We start from the raw sequence: 17,323 nt of genomic DNA, 5'->3' as shown, positions 1-17,323 counted from the left end.
AAGTGACACAAAATTTCAAAAGTCAGGATTATAGAACTTATAAAAAAAAAAAAACTCTGCCTATTTCTTGAATAACACGGTAAAAACGAAACTAAATTTTCAAATAGAATGCACTGAAATATTAAAATGATTTAAAATATGGAAGAATACCATTTTTGAAAGTTTATACCTGATAATCTGAGACCACCTTGAGACAAAAAGAGCACCCTCTCCTAAACATCTTTCATTTAAGAATTAAATTGGATGTTTTCCCTATCAGTGATAAACACATCTGAGTTGAAGTTTGGTAAAAGTATGACTAATAATGGATCATTATAACCCTAAAAGTTCTCTCCCTCTCAACTCTGAAAACTCCCTAGCAACTGCCTTTTTCTTTTTTTTAAACATACAGGGTCTCTCACTCTGTCACCCCAGGCTGGAGTGCAGTGGTGCCATCGCAGCTTACTGTAGCCTCAAACTCCTGGACTCAAGCAATCTTCCTGCCTCAGCCTCCCGAGTAGCTGGGACTACAGGCATGTGCCAACCATGCCCGGCTAATTTTTCTAAATATTTTTAGCTGTCCATATAATTTCTTTCTATTTTTAGTAGAGATGGGGTCTCGCACGGGCTCAGGCTGGTCTCAAACTCCTGAGCTCAAACAATCCACCCACCTGGGCCTCCCAGAGTGCTAGGATTACAGGTATGAGCCACCGCGCCTGGCCAGGACTTTGCAATATTAAAACCACCTGGAATGTAAACCTTGAGTTGAACAAGTATATTCATTCTCTTGGATCAACTAAATCAAATAAATTGAAAATTATGCATTTTATATTTAACATGAGGCTATGAAAATCTTCCACTTCGGCTAGGCACAATGGCTCATGCCTATAATCCTAGCACTCTGGGAGGCCAAGGTGGGAGGATTGCTTGAGCTCAGGGGTACAAGACCAGCGTGAGCAAGAGCAAGACCTTGTCTCTACCAAAATAGAAAAAATTAGCCAGGTGTGGTGGTGCGCCTATAGTCCCAGCTACTTGGGAGGCTGAGGTAGGAGGATCACTTGAGCCCAGGAGTTTGAGGTTGCTGTGAGCTAGGCTGACGCCACGGCACTCTAGCCTGGGCAACAGAGTGAGACTCTGCCTCAAAAAAACAAAAAAAAAGAAAAGAAAAGAGAATCTTCCATTTCAAAAGGTAACTGGCAGCTAAGCAGTATATATCCTCTAAATGACTTCCTCCATATAAGAGAAGAACTACTACTTTAACACAGTATGGCTCTGGGACAGTAAGAATCTAAATGTACATCTATGTCCCACCATTTACTCACTTACTAGCTGAGTACTTTGAGCAACTTACTTAACATTCCTCCTTTCCCTTAACTATTTTTGCCAGTTTCCTCACCTGTAAGATCAACTTCATGGAATTACTGGTAACACAAGTATGAAAGTACCTAGCATAGTGCTGCAAACTTGGCCAGGCCTCTAAAAACAGGAGCTATTATTATTACCACTTTACCAGGAATCTCAGATAAGCTCGTAAACAGAAGTGCTCAGTTTAACACATGTGTAAACTTAAGGCCAGCCATTAAATGACTCAAGGCTTCGATGAATAAGGAAGAAAAATAAGATAATGGAGCCCAAGAGTCCCTACTCTGATTCCTCTCACCTGCCCTCTAGTCAAGCACTTCCTGACATTATCACTTGACCCAGCATCGGGTTTTGCTATAATTACAAATAAGATGAAAATAATAGCTCTGCCATGCATCATGCTATCGCTCCTTGGGAAATTAATTTTACTTGATAAATGTGAGCTGACTTATATTTAGTCTCCTTGATTTAGCATTTGTAACTCTTATAAACCAAAAACCATAACAAGTCTCTTAGATTAGATTATTAATGGATATTACCACCACCATCTCAGATGCAGAAGTCAAGATAAACTAATTCTGATGGTCACAATAAGTCAGGAGCAAAATATGAATTCGATTATAAATACTGACAGACCATACTATTTCTCTTAAGCATTCAATTCATAATTGATTCATTGTTCTTTAACTACAAAGATCAAATCACATGTTTAAAATAACATCTGTAACACACCTTTCAATTTCCCATCAAAGTCAGGGCTTGTGGCCACCTGGAGTCCTGGATGTGGCAAGAGAAAGCAGGTGACATCAGAGAAACATGAGTGAATGTGATTTCGAACATTTTGAATTTCTTCATGTTGATGTTCCTTCACCTGCCAATAAAAACCAACAATTTAGCAACCAAAAACCGTTTGGTTTTCTTCACTGGAAACAACTAGCATGAGGATAAAGGAAAGAAGCCTCCCCAACTCTGATGGATTATACTGGCCAAATAAGAAAACTCAAAACCCTAAGAAGCAATAAATGTGTAATTTTGATTACCCATGGCTTGACTCCTATAGCTAACAACAGGTACTAATGAGCTTCTTTAAAAAAAGAGTATTGTACAATACTTAGGAAGAACATAGGAAGAGTTGCGGGCATGAAGGATATAATCTGTTAGTAGTAATTGGCAAAGGACTCCTGTGTTCTGGTTTTAGAGAACAGGCTGGGCCTATCTCTAACCCAAAACAAGTAAGAATTATGAATAAGAACAACAGAACTAAAATTCTGAATGTGACTTCTAAAGGCACACATAGACCCTAGTTTTAAAATGTGAAATGAAAATTATAATCAAAGCTTGGGCTTTTGCCCAGAGTTCCTTTCTACGGTCCCTGTGCATTGCTTCTTGGCCTTTTGGCTAAGATCAAGTGAACAGTCCCTGTGCATTACATATCCAGGTTCTTTAATCCTACCAAGAATAAATAATATTAGTTTGTGTTAAAATTCATATGTATATATTTAACACACACAATATCATTTTCAATAATCTGCTCTGAATACAAAAGCCAAAGGCAAATGAGAAAGCTCTCACTACCTTTAGAATAATTCCTTAGAAAATTATATTCCACTTACCTGTAAACGCTTATCCAAAAATGCCATTCCTCCTTGTAGTCCATAGCTGTATTCATAAGGGAAACTCCAGTCTCGAATCAAAAACATCAGTGTCTAGTTAGGAAAAGAGCAGAACGTACTGTAACAATGCTTAAACACATTCTCAAGACAACAGTTGCCATTCTTCTTTACATAATGCCAGCTTCGGCAAAGGGAGCAAGGAAATGTACTAAAGCATTTGTCTACTCTGTACTGTCTTTATAAATACTAGAAAAACATATTTAAGCCAAATGTGAGGCCAACATATCCCATCTGCTATTTTTGTTCCCACAGGTCAGTAGGAACAGAAGGAAGAGATTGATGAGAAAAATGTTAAATTCAGGGCTCTGCCCTAAAGGCAAGTATGGGGAATGTGGTAAAGGACAAAGAGAAACCACATGGCACCAGCTAATCATATCAGAGGTGCTTTTACTATTAGAAAGAGAAAGAAACCCACTCACATACTGACAGCACCTCTTAGCTCATTGAGGTTGCTGTGCTTTCTTGTCTTCAAGAAACAATTAGCTAAAGCACAGGTCAGTAGACATTTTCTGTAAAGGGCCAAAGAGTAAATATTTTAAGTAACTACTCAACTCTGCTGTTGCAGCAGGAAAGCAGCCAAGGACAATATGTAAACAAATGAGCCTGGCCGTGTTCCACTAAAACTTTAGCTATAGACGCTGATATCTGAATTTCAGATAACTTATGTTATGAAATATTCCTCTTTTCATGTTTTTTCAACCATTATAAATGTAAAAACCATTCTTAGCTCACTGGTCATATAAAAGCAGGTGGCAGGCCAGATTTGGCCTTTGAGCTGCAGTTTGCTAATGTATGAACTAAAACAAAGACACGAATTACATCCATAGTTAATATTCTACCTGGAAGGGTTTTTGGAAAATTTCATCCATTGCCAGACGACCATATTCTGTGAAGAGCTTTAAAAAAAAGAAGAGTTATAGTTTGTAAAGCAAAATGTCTTAAAATAGTTCTATGGCTATTCTTTAGCAAAGTATTCATTTAACAGACTGGATGCCACTTATATTGAGACCAAAGTTCTACAGTTTCAAAAGCCCACAGGAGTCATAAACCTTGGTTATTTCTCTCTCACATCCCACACCTCAATTCATCAGCAAATCCAGAGTCCAGCCACTCAATATTTCTGTGTGGCGCAGGACACTACAACAGCCTCCTTCCTGGTCTCCCTGCCTCTGCCCTTGCCTCCCTACAGACTGTTCTCCACAAAGCAGCCACAGTGGCTCTCTTGTCAATGCCTCTGCTCACAACCCTGCAACCTCATTCCGTACAAAAGCCAGTCCTTACAGCTTGATCCAGCCATACTTGGATCCTCAGACATGCTGTTCCTCAGTCATGCAGGGCACACTGCTGCCTCAGGCCCTTTGTACTGGCTCCTCCCTCTCCTTGTAATGCCCTTCCCCAAATATCCTCACGATCAGCTCCCTCACTTCTTAAGATCTCTACTCAAATGGCTGTTTCTCAATGAAGCCTTCCATGGCAATACCTAAAAAGATTACAACCAACTTTCCACACAGTATTTCCTACCCATGTCCCTTTCTTATTTTTCTCTTTAACACTCATCACTATCTAATATACTATACCTCTATTTGTCTTGATTAGTGTCTGTCTTCACCACTAGTGTTTAAACTCCATGAGGGAAGGAACATTTGTCTGTTTTATGCATTATGTTACCTCCAGCAGCAAGAAAAGTACTGGGCCCATAGTATTGGTGCCATTTAAATGACTGAATGAATGAATTCTTTAAGGTTAGGGTTTATGTGTACATTTACCTCTATCTCATCATGAAGCCTCACTAAAAGCACAGCAAAACAAAGTTTAAGAGAAATAAATTCACTTAGCTGGGCACGGTAGCACATGTCTATAGTCCTGGCTACTCGAGAGGTTAAGGCAGGAGGATCACTTGAGCCCAGGAGTTCAACACCAGCCTGGGCAATATAGCAAGTCCCCATCTCAATTTTAAAAAATAAAATAAAATAAATTCACAGGACAAACAGTGAAAAGAGTTGTTAAAAACCCTGGATGGAAACAGACAAATGAGAACCTTCTCAAGAAATCTGGGAGAAGTAGCAGCCAAATATGCGGATTCTCTCAGCAGAATCCCAGAAAGGCTCAGAAATTATAAGTATGCAGTTACCTTGCAGGAGGGGGTGTGGGAGTGGGGCTAACAACTAAAGAAATGTGTACACGTCTTTGGAGAGGGCACCCACCCACCCCATACTCTTCTGCCCCCACAGAAGATGGGAAGCATACCACCTGTAGACGATAAACCCCAAAACAAAACCCTCACTTAGTTACCAAACTCAGCTGAGGTTCAGAGTAAGTCCCCTACCTTGGTGCAAACAGATACTTACGTCAAAGCTACATAGTGAACAGTGGGGGACTCCTTAGCCATCACACTCTGCTGGGTGCCACAGCAAGTTTCCACCCACCCAAGCAGGAGTTTAAAGAAATCTCTGGGGAAACTGAAGGCACAAGAATAAAGGTCTGCAAATACAGACATTTAGGAGTTGCCAACAAAATAGCTAGATAATCTTGCCCAATCACCACACTGTAATATAAGGCAGCGGTCCCCAACCCCTGGGTCATGGCAGGGTACCTGTCCATGGCCTATAGGAACTGGGCCTCACATCATGGCCTGAGCTCCACCTCCCCATCCCACACCCCCCCCAAACCCGCCCCATAGAAAAATTATCTTCTGTGAAACTTAGGAACTGAGCACACAGCAGGAGGTGAGCTACGGCAAGGGAGTGAAGCTTCATCTGTATTTACAGCTACTCTCCATTGCTCACATCACTGCTCCCCACTGCTTGCATCACTGCCTGAGCTCTGCACCGCGCCCCGCAACTCCCCAGAAAAATTGTCTTCCATGAAACCAGTCTCTGGTGACAAAAAGGTTGGGGACCGCTGATATAAGGCCAGTAAATAAGGCCCAACCTCTTATCAAAGCTCTCAGTCAGATATTTAGTGCCTCGCTCTTCAATACAGTCCAGGACCACCAGACATTCTGTTAGGTAGTTAGCAAGGGATTCCGGGTCTCCTAGGGAAGAAAGTGGGCACTTTGCCTTGGTGCAATTGCCCCACCTGGAAGAAGGCCAAGGGTGGGCCCCAGGCCCCCATCTTCCTCCTGCCCCACTTTGATCCTGCCCTGAGCTACTGCCATACCTGGGGAAGAGGGAATACCCTACGAATCAGCCAATTATAACTTAGCACACCAGCTGCAAAAGAATGCAGAGGACTCTAGCCCATGGGCCAAGCTGCATAGGTACCATAAAGTCCAGAAATTGAACTAGAACAATCTGCATGCATAGTTAAGACTCAGGTCATGCAACTCCCAATTGTCCAGTCAAAGTGGGTCCATGGTGATATCTGAGCCACTGGGAGGCCCCAATTCGTGCACTATAAAACAAGACAGACCATAACCAACCCCCTTTTTGTGCTCTTCCTTTTGCTCTCCCTTTGCTGCGACAAGGGGTCTGGTCGTCATCTCTGGTGTATGTATCATGCTCTGTAATCCTGTACCTGGCTCTTGCCCTATAATACTGTCTTTCTCTCCTCAAACTCAGTTTTGTGCTTGCCTTATTTTGATGTGTCTGGTCATTCTTCAGCCATGAGCACACTGAGAACCAAAATTTCAGACTAAAACCAGACAATCTGAGGAAAGGCTCTAGCTCGAAACACAAACTCATGTCCTTCAATTCTAGAACATCAAATTCTATTATTTATATTTTAACATAAATTTTATAATTTCTTTCCCATTTTCTCTCTTCTCTTTTACCAAAATACCTGTTATTAATATCTTAAACCTCTCCTGAACTGATCCTTTTTCCTTTTCTTGTGTGCCCTACCTCTTTTCTTCTCCTTTGAAACCCTTTCTCCCCCAATCCTCTCTCTCTGTCCCCTCTCTTCTTTTTTATTCTCTCTTGCCTTCACTCACTCCCTGCCTCCCTTCCAGTTTCTACTTTGTATCTTTATTCAACCTGCTGGGGAATTTTCTCTAATTTAAATTCTAACTCCTCCCCTACTGAATATTCCATTTTTGCTGTTATAGTTTTAATTTCTAAGAGCTCTTTTTCCCCCCTTTTTCTTTTTTTTAAATGCCAGTCAAATTTAGCAGTGGGGGCTTGTATACAAACTTTAGTGGCACTAAATTAGTAAATTCTGATAACCCACTACATCACACCAGCCCTATTTTGTTTTCTGAATGCTGCTTTTAACAGCATTCTGCTGTTATTTCTTAGTTGAAACACAGCAACATCTTATCTTTCTGAAGATAAAAGTTTACAAAGAATGAAGAAAAAGCCCACACTAAGCCACATTACCATGAAAATTCATACCAAGAATAAGATCTTAGAAGCTTCAGCTAGAAACAAAAAGGTCACATACAAAGGATCAGGAATCAGATAGTGTGGGGCTTCAGCAGCAACACTGGAAGCTGAAAGGCAATGAAGCAATGTCTTCACAATTCTAAAAGAAAACAGGCTGGGTTGGCTCACGTCTGTAATCCTAGCACTTTGGGAGACCAAGGCAGGAGGATCGTTGAGCTCAGGAGTTCGAGACCAGCCTGAGCAAGAGCAAGACCCTGTCTCAACTAAAAATAGAAAGAAATTAGCAGGACAACTAAAAAATATATATACATATAAAAAATTAGCCAGGCATGGTGGCACATGCCTGTAGTCCCAGCTATTCGGGAGGCTGAGGCAGGAGGATCGCTTGAGCCCAGGAGTTTGAGGTTGCTGTGAGCTAGGCTGACGCCACAGCACTCACTCTAGCCCAGGCAACAAAGCGAGACGCTGTCTCAAAAAAAACAAAAAAAGTATCCAATATATATAAAATACCGTATATAAACTAAACAAAACCATACATACAAAACTATACAAAACTCAAAACTGCTTATCTGAAGTACTGAAATCCAAAAGGCTCTAATACTCCCAAGTTAGGCAGAAAACTCATTAGGAGGCAAAACCTAGCTTAAACTGACATGAGGCTTTTTATAGGGTTTATTTACCCCACTTCATACAATTAGTCACACATTTTGCTGCAGAAATCCTAACATGTTTAATTAGGAGATACTGCCTAAACACCCACTCCTGTCTTAAGACTTCATGTTACATGCACCATATTATCTATTTAAAATTTTTAAAATTCTGAATTCCAAGACACATCTAGCCTCAAAGGGGTTTGGATAAGGGATTGTAGTCATGTGTTATATATTTTCTATAGGAATATATATGTGTTTACAAATACACTGAAAAGGAATAAAAATGATATATTCAAAACTAATAATAGTGGTTACCTCTGGGGAGGGAGGCAAGGAGGACTTCAGCCTTAGCCAGGGTGTTCTAATTTTTTACAAAGACAATATCACTTCTAAGCACCAGGCACCCTGACTCACATCTGTAATCCTAGCACTCTGGGAGGCCGAGGTAGGAAGATAGCTTGAGCTCAGAGTTTGAGACCCACCTGAGCAAGAACAAGACCCTGTCTCTACTAAAAATGGAAAAATCAACTGGGCATAGTGGCGTGCACCTGTAGTCCCAGCTACTCGAGAGGCTGAGGCAGGAGGTTTGAAGTTGCAGTGAGCTATGATGATGCCACTGCACTCTAGCTGGGGTGACAGAGTGAGACTCTGTCTCAAAAAAAAAAAAACAAAGACAATATCACTTCTAATTTCATAAAAAGCATACAGAGTAAAAATAATAACTCCATTGGGTAAACTTTCCAAACCCCCAGGCTGGGCCCTATAATCTCTCTTCCTTAGCAGTTAATAAACGTTTTGTTGTTTTTGTTTTGTTTCTGGATTCTGTCAGGTTCCCAGAATAATGCCTTTATAATTTTGTTTAGTGGGGAGGAACTGACAACTTTGTAATAATCAGTCCCAAAGGAGGTAATATTTATAATACACAGTACAGTGTCTATTACAGAGTAAGCAGTTAATATCTGTTAGCTATTACCATCCCCTATATAAGAAACAAGATACATTTCTGCATGTGGTTAAATCTTTTACATACCTCATACAATTCTGAAGTGCTTCACAGAGATCTTGTTAGGTCTTTCTGTTTTTAATATTTTGTTGCTATAGTGAACGTTTTCCATTACATTTTTAAACTGGTTATTTTTAGTAGAAAAGAAAGCTTACTGATATTTTATTTCTATTTTGTGATGGGTATCCTAATTATTTTTTACCTCTAAATCATTTTCTACTTGATTCTTGTGGATTTCCAGGCACATAAGCATATTATCTTCTCCTTTTTAACATTTATATTCATGCAGCTACTGAGTCTACCATCAAGTAGACTTGTCAAGTGAGATAAGTCCTCTGGCCATTAAATCCAGTGAGTAAAAGTAAGTAAATCTCCAGTGAGTAAATCCAACACGCCTATCATCCCTATTTTCACCAGTCAATGCCCTAAAGGTATCCACCACATCCCTCACCTCAGCTTCAAAGTCTGTGGCACTGGCACTATCATCTACATAATGCTCTGAATCTCCCCCTTCTCACTCCCCGCCACATACCCCTACTGTACCATCTGCAACTTTAGGTCCACAATGAACATATCCCCCTAAACTTGCAGTTACTTCTACCTCCTTGATTTAACTAAAACCTGAGGGCACAATTTTCCCCATAGACATCTCAAATAGTGACTATTATTCTCACACTCCACATGTTTCAGGATCAAAAGATGGAGCTGGTGGCTGCTTCCCTTTGTCACTTCTATTCATCTTTTATTCTTTTTCTTTTCTTTTTTTTGGAGACGGTCCCATTCTGTCGCCCATGCTACAGTACAGTGGCCTCACCATACTTCACTGCAACCTCAAACTCCTAGGCTCAAGTGATCCTCCCACTTCAGCCTCCCACAGTGCTGTGATTTCAGGTGGGAGCCACCACACCTGGTCTCCCTAACCTTTTTGGAATTATTAAACTGTTCCTGTTATTACTATTCTTTGACCTTGCCAACACTTCCATTCCAAAGATCCCTCTATTTCCCTTCTAAGCACAGATCTTCTTCCAGAATTCCCTCTCAATCAAGAAATTTTAAAAGTTATCCATAACATCTGCTTCTACCTCACCCCCTAAACCCTTCTGTCACCAAGTCTGTTAACTATTGCATAAACCACAAACAGTATTTTAACTAGACTATTTACTACAGAGAAAAATCAACAATGCATTTTCACTGGGAATAATCTCCAAACTTTAATACATGTTACCTATATAATTGTTCCCAAACACTTAAAACTACATCCCATTAATGGGACTCAAAAATACAAAGTAGTAGAGTTCAAAGCACTAGTTTAGGGAAAGTCTAAAAGAAAATGTGATTTTTTTTAATTGAAGTCAAATATAGGAAATAATATGGCCTAAAGGGAAGTAAGAAAGATACTAGAAAAAAACAAAGAGTTTATTTCAAAGGTAACAAGAATTAAGCAAGTTGAATTCTGTAAGAACTACGAACATTTCTTTTACTAGAGAAGAGTGCTTCAGCTAGAATGAAATGAAAAATCATCATTGATAATGCAAAGGAAACAAGAGCCATGTTAATGGACTGCGCTGAAGAATAAACCAAAGCTTGGCTTTAACACAATACCCTGGAAAACAGATGTCTGAGAAAGTGAGTAGCAGAATCCCAATACCATTTATAAAGATGATTCAGCGGTATGTAGTGTAATTCTTAGGCAGGAGAAACTGGAAACAGGAAAGTCAGCTGGAAAGCTGTTATAAGGCCACACACAAAGTAACAAAATCATCGTAGAAGACAGAGGACTATACAGGACAAACGGGACAAAAAGAATTGGGAAAGGTTGATATTGAAATGATCATGGAATAGACATGCCAAGGATGGTAGAGCTCTTGAGAATAGTATCAAAAAAGAATTATATAACTGCATTATACCTCTTATGGGTTGAATTGTGTCCCACAAAATATATGTTAAAGTTCTAACATCTGATACCAGTGAATGTGACCTTATGTATATCTACAGCACTTGGTCTTCTACCTTGCACAACTTAGGCATTCAAGAAATGTGTGAAAGGAAAGAGTTTAGAAAGGAATAAATTTCAGGTGAAGCGGTGACAAAGTCAATTTTTTTTTTTTTTTTTTGAGACAGAGTCTCACTTTGTTGCCCAGGCTAGAGTGAGTGCTGTGGCGTCAGCCTAGCTCACAGCAACCTCAAACTCCTGGGCTTAAGCGATCCTACTGCCTCAGCCTCCCGAGTAGCTGGGACTACAGGCATGTGCCACCATGCCCGGCTAATTTTTTCTATATATATATTTTAGTTGGCCAGATAGTTTTTCTATTTCTATTTTTTAGTAGAGACAGGGTCTCACTCAGGCTGGTCTCGAACTCCCGACCTCAAGCGATCCACCCACCTCGGCCTCCCAGAGGGCTAGGATTACGGGCGTGAGCCACCACGCCCGGCCCAAAGTCAATTTTTGATGAAAAAGTTTTACAGAGTAATAACTCTCAACCACTGAGTCATGCCACTGGTATAGAACGACCAATAAAGAAGTATAAGCAATTGCTATTAGTAACATTAAGGACCAAAGTTTAGGAATGATTTTTTATTTTTATTTTTGTCCTTTTCAATGTTGTTCTCAATTCTTTGTTTTTTTAAAGAAAGATAAAATAGAACTAATCCAAAGTAATCTCTATAATAATGACCTACTCACTCACTCACATTCTGGTATGTTTTCTTGAATGTCAGTGGGAGAAGCAGAATTAGACAAGTATGTCAGGAATTGCATCCAACCCTGGAATATCCACTGAAGAGTGTTTTATGGGAGAAACAGATAAGAACTGCTGCTATAGAAAATGGTACTAATAATAATGGCTAGCAGTTATTAAGCACATACTATTTTCCAGGCACATAGTTCTATGCATTTAGCAAATATTAATTTATTTAACCTCACCTGGATTATTTTAATAGCTCCATGACCAGTTCCCCACTGAATGTATTCTTGCCCTCTAAAAATCTATTCTAAACATGGCTGCCAGAGTAATCCTTTTACAGTGTCAGATAACATCACTTCTGTGCTGAAAACCCACTAAGAGCTCCCACTCCCCCAGAGGAAAAGCCCTGGCATGACCAGCACCTCACTGCCTCTCTGACTTCAACGCTTAACCCCCTCCTGTCACACCCTCCAATCCCAGCACGGGCCTTCCTGCCATTCCTTGCTCCTGCCAAGCACGTTCCACCTCAGGTCTTTCTTCTTGCTGCTACATCTCCTATAACATTCCCACCCCCTGCCCCAGATGTATCTGAAGGCCTCACTCACCCACTCTCTTCCATTCTCTGCTCAGATCAGTAAGGCCTTCCTGACCACCCCTGCTCCACTCCAGCAACAGATACACAGTATGAACCAAAAACCTTCCTGCATATTTCAATCTTTTGCTAAAAACTACTCAGTTCTAAAATTTTTGTTACTCTTAAAACTTGTAAATAATATATTATGATATTAAAACTTTTATGAGAAATATATACCTGCAGCTGTTGAAGATCATCTTCCTGAATGTTCTGGGATAAATTATAAATCTAGAAAACAAAAATCCAGATTGATACTATTCTGGCTTACTTCAGACAAATCCCAAATAACCCTAAAGCACTGACAGAAGCCCTGTACAATTAAAAGTTCGCATATAAGAATATGAAGCCTGTTGAAACAGGAATATTTAGTGTCTTTTGGAAAACTACACATATAAGGTTGAAATCATGAAATTCTTCCTCTATAGTTTAAAATATTGTTTTCCTAAGTTCTTACCAAATACATTTTCTATATGATGTAACTGATGTAATTTCAATTTCCATTTTTTAGACTTTTCTTGGAGCATTTTATATATAATTATGAGCAAAGAGGAAAAATAGTTTAGCTCCTTCTTGAGCTTATAAGAGCTTAACTTTTATCTATAGTCTAAAAAGAACACTTACATATCAACAAAGGGATTCTGTTAACAGAACAACTTAAACTAGATGTCCTCCCTTTATCTTATTTCCTCTGCAAACATTTTCTAAGTCAAGTGGCTTTTACCTGAACAGAACTAGTCATGGTGCTTAGAGCAAAGATGGTAGCACAGTCTTTCACAGTTGACTGGCTGTCAAATGCTCCCTGGGTATCCATCAGAACAACTGCAACCTTAAAAAAAAGCAAAATACAAACAAAATAGGTTAAAGTGAGAAGGGGGAAAATGTAAAGGAGAAATCGAAAAGTAGAGGTAACACTTACATGAGCCTTAAACACCTGCTCAGAAATGTACAATTATTTAGGTGCCTTATCTGACCAGAGCACTTTGCTGAAGATTATCCAAAGGCATACAAAGCAATACAAAAGGAAGAGAAAATTACCTCCCACCAACTGACAGCCAAATGTTGAAGGCAATTAGCTTATCACCTAACCAGTCAGTAAGATGTTTTTTGTTGTTAAAAAAGAAATGAAAGGCTGGGCGCGGTGGCTCACATCTGTAATACTAGCACTCTGGGAGCCCGAGGCGGGAGGATTGTTGGAGCTCAGGAGTTCAAGACCAGCCTGAGCAAGAGCGAGACCCCATCTCTACTAAAAATAGAAAGAAATTATATGGACAACTAAAAATATATATAGAAAAAATTAGCTGGGCATGGTGGTGCATGCCTGTAGTCCCAGCTACTGGGGAGGCTGAAGCAGGAGGATTGCTTGAGCCCAGGAGTTTGAGGTTGCTGTGAGCTAGGCTGATGCCACGGCACTCTAGCCTGGGCAACAGAGTGAGACTCTGTCTCCAAAAAAAAAAAAAAAGATCCTTCCATGAAAAAGTTTCAATGTTATATTTCAATGTTATAATTCTTTATTTCCCTATATTCTTTTTTTTTTTTGAGACAAGAGTCTTGCTCTGTCACCCTGGCTAGAGTGCAGTGGCATCATCGTAGTTCATTGCAACCTCAAACTCATGAGCTCAAACGATCTTCCTGCCTCAGTCTCCCGAGTAGCTGGGACTACAGGCGCTCCCCACCACACCCCGCTAATTTTTTGTTTCTATTTTTAGTAGAGACAGGGTCTCGCTCTTCCTCAGGCTGGTCTCGAACCCCTGACCTTAAGTGATCCTCCCAGAGGGCTAGGATTACAGACATGAGCCACCATGCCCAGCCAAAGTCTGTATTAAGAAACACATGATTTGCCCCTCCCAATCCTTACAAAGAAATTTATAGAAAGGCTCTACAACTGTAGCTTACCGGGCATGGATAAGATTGAAGGTTAAGAAGCCTACTGATAGCTGCGGGATAGAGAATGCCCACCTTCTGAACAGTGAGATCCCCTATTTCCTTTCCCTGCTCAGCTCCCAGAGCAACAGCAGCCACATCTGTGACACCCACAAAGGAGTAAGGAGTAACAAATAAGAGCATTAGCCTCTGGGAAGTAAAAATCAGGCAGAGGGAAAAATACCACACATGACAGCTACTTGCTGTCAGAAGCCTTATAGTATCATTTGACCTTTTAAACTATATTCATGCATTTAAACCATGCATTTATAATACCTGGATAAAAATTCTTTTTTCAATTGAATTAACACAGTACATCTTGAAGTTCTCAATTTTTTGTTGTTGTTAATTTGTAAGTCTTTTCATTCTTACCTTCTTTCCACCTGGCTTCTCTACAGTGAAAACTTCACTCCAGATCTGAATCCCAGTGGTTTCTGGGTCAGAGCCCCCTCGCCATGAAAATCCTGTTAACGGTTCTTCTGGATCACCCAACCAATTTGAATGGCCACCTTCCTTCTAAAGGAGAAATAAGAAATTTCCATTAATTCTTAAGAAATTTTACACATCAAGGATAATTCACGAGTTTATTTTGCTTTTTTGTACATAACAGCCTCATTTTCTTATTTTTTTTTTTAAAGACAGAGTCTCACTCTGTCGCCCAGGCTAGAGTGCAGTGGCATGATCATAGCTCACTATAACTTCAAATTCCTGGGCTCAAGTGATCTACCCACCTCAGCCTCCTGAGTCACTGGGACTATAGGCACATACCACCATACCCGGCTAACTTTTTTTTTAAGAGATGGGGTCTTGATATGTTGCCCAGGCTGGTCTTGAACTCCTGGCCTCAAGCAATCCTTCCATCTCCGCCTCCCAAAGGACTGGGATTATAGGCGTAAGCCACCGCACCCAGCCTCATTTTCTAATTTGAAATTAAATAATTCTACTTTACCTGAGAATATAAGTATCGTAGCATAAAATCCAGAATGAAGGACTTGCCCTTTCTGAAGGCACCAGCCACCGATACCACCACCACATCAAGATCTCGGATGTGGTCCTGCAAGAGGATGCTGGCCAAGGCTTTCTCTTCTAACTCAAAGGAATGTTGGTCTTTGTGAACCAAAACAACCTGCACTGGACCAGGCTTGCTGCTCTCCATGGCATCACCTGTGTTCACGTAGAGAAAAAAAATTAGTTTCAAATATTTTTTAATGTATATTTTTGAACATAAGAACAAAAACTTCTTCAACAGGACACAAAATACCAACCATAAAAGAAAATAAAATGACAAATTCGACTTCATTAAAATTAAGAATTTTTGTTTGGCAAAAGATGCCAATAAGAGAGTAAAAACACAGGCCACAGACTAGGAGAAAATAGTCACAAAACCTATTTCCAAAGGACTCACATCCAGAATCAACACAGAAATCTGTAAGTAAAAAATGAACATTCTAATTTTTTTTTGTAGAAGAGGTCTCGCTATGCTGCCCAGGCGAGTCTTAAACTCCTGGCCTCAAGTGACTCTCCCACCTTGGCCTCCCAAACTGCTAGGGATTACAAGCATGAGCCAGTGTACTCAGCCTCCAATTTTTAAAATAATAATAATAATAATAGGTAAAAGATTGTCAATAGGCACTTCACACACAAAAAAATCCAAATAGTCAATAATCATATGAAAAGATACTTCCGTATCATTATTTATCAGAGAAATATAAATTAAAACCACAATAAAATACCACTACCTGCCCATTAGAATGGCTAAAATTTATGAGACTAACAATATCAACTGTGGGAGAGGATGTGGATCAACTAGAATTCTTATACATTCTGATGGGAGCATATAATAGTATAACCACTTTGGAAAACTGGTAATATCTACTAAAATTCAAAATATTTATGATCCAGCAAGTTCCACTCCTACGTATGTACCTAAGAGAAATAAATGCATATGTCCACCAAAAGACACATATGCAAGAATGTACACATTAGCTTTACTCAAAATAGTCCAAAAGCGGAAATAACACAAATGTCTATCAACAGTAGAAAGTGTGTCTGCCACTGCTAAGCCTTCTACATATTTTATTTAATCTTCAGAACAATCCTATGACATAAATAATACTGCCCCATTTTAAAAATAAGGAAACAAGGCTAACAAAGGTTCTGCATCTTGCCCCACAGGTCCTGGAGATAAGCTCAAAAAGATTATTAGGTGGCTATGTTTCACAGACAGCTCAAAGTTTTAGGACCAATTTGTTCTACAGTTCAAAGTTACCCATTAACTAGCACTTTCCCTAATGGAGCTGAAAGCACAGATTTTAATTCTTTGAAATTCAGAGCCACTTAGTAGCTATGGATTTAAGGAAAGTTTACAAAAAACTACCAGTGGGGGCTTAGGGAATGAGGCAAAGCACAATTTCCCCAAGTATCAGTTTGTACCCCTGGCATTAAAGGAGATGCTTGTAGGTAGTTAAAGGACATTTTTTATTTTAAAAATTATGCATTTTAATGCATACTTTAAAACACCAAGCCTATGTTTTAATGGATTATTGCTTAGAAGGAGGCTAAGTTTAAGAACTAAATTAATTTAAAGTAGATTTATGTACATATATTAAGTAAAGCATAGCCCTGATAGGCAGATATGGCCAAAATCACAAATATGGTCCCCAAATAACGTCTAAAAAGCATTGAAGGATGCATGATCACAGCAGGCAAAGCAGATAAAACAGGTCAACTACCAGACTCTACCATTTCAGCTATAGGAACTAATGCTTACTTTTTGTATTCATGGTATCAGATAGTGACAAAAGGGTTCTTCTCATTTTCTTAACTGTTTGTAGACTAATGGAAAACAAGTTATAAATACAGGTTAAATGTCATGCTATCATTGTAATAAATGTATACTAATATTTTTCTTTCCCACTCTTGCCTAGATAAAAAGGAAACATTTCTGGTCAGGCCCAGACTCAGGCTTGTAATCCCAGCACTTTGGGAGGCCAAGCCAGGAAGATCACTTGAGGCCAGGAATTGGGTTTTTTTTTTTTGTTTTTCTGTTTGTTTTTTGAGACAGGGTCTCATGCTATCACCCCAGCTAGAGTG

General features: G+C 39.6%; 1 protein-coding gene across 2 annotated transcripts in view; it reads right to left on the bottom strand.

Annotated features, from left to right (window-relative positions):
- Positions 1–17,323, bottom strand: part of ATL3 (atlastin GTPase 3) — a 49,634-nt gene that overhangs the window by 7,981 nt on the left and 24,330 nt on the right. For both annotated transcript variants that reach the window (XM_045558200.1, XM_045558199.1), the window contains exons 2-8: positions 15,180–15,394; positions 14,603–14,746; positions 13,032–13,136; positions 12,488–12,538; positions 3,854–3,910; positions 2,955–3,047; positions 2,074–2,212 (exon numbers count right to left, since the gene is read on the bottom strand). In XM_045558200.1, the coding sequence (XP_045414156.1) occupies positions 2,074–2,212; positions 2,955–3,047; positions 3,854–3,910; positions 12,488–12,538; positions 13,032–13,136; positions 14,603–14,746; positions 15,180–15,386 (796 nt within the window). In that variant the 5' untranslated portion in view covers positions 15,387–15,394. The remainder of the gene's footprint in view (positions 1–2,073; positions 2,213–2,954; positions 3,048–3,853; positions 3,911–12,487; positions 12,539–13,031; positions 13,137–14,602; positions 14,747–15,179; positions 15,395–17,323) is intronic.

The sequence above is a fragment of the Lemur catta genome, chromosome 7, assembly GCF_020740605.2.
Source record: "Lemur catta isolate mLemCat1 chromosome 7, mLemCat1.pri, whole genome shotgun sequence".
In the NCBI taxonomy this organism is placed as follows: Eukaryota; Metazoa; Chordata; class Mammalia; order Primates; family Lemuridae; genus Lemur; species Lemur catta.
Note: the sequence above shows the minus strand (reverse complement) of the source record. Positions and strands in the feature narration are given on the sequence as shown.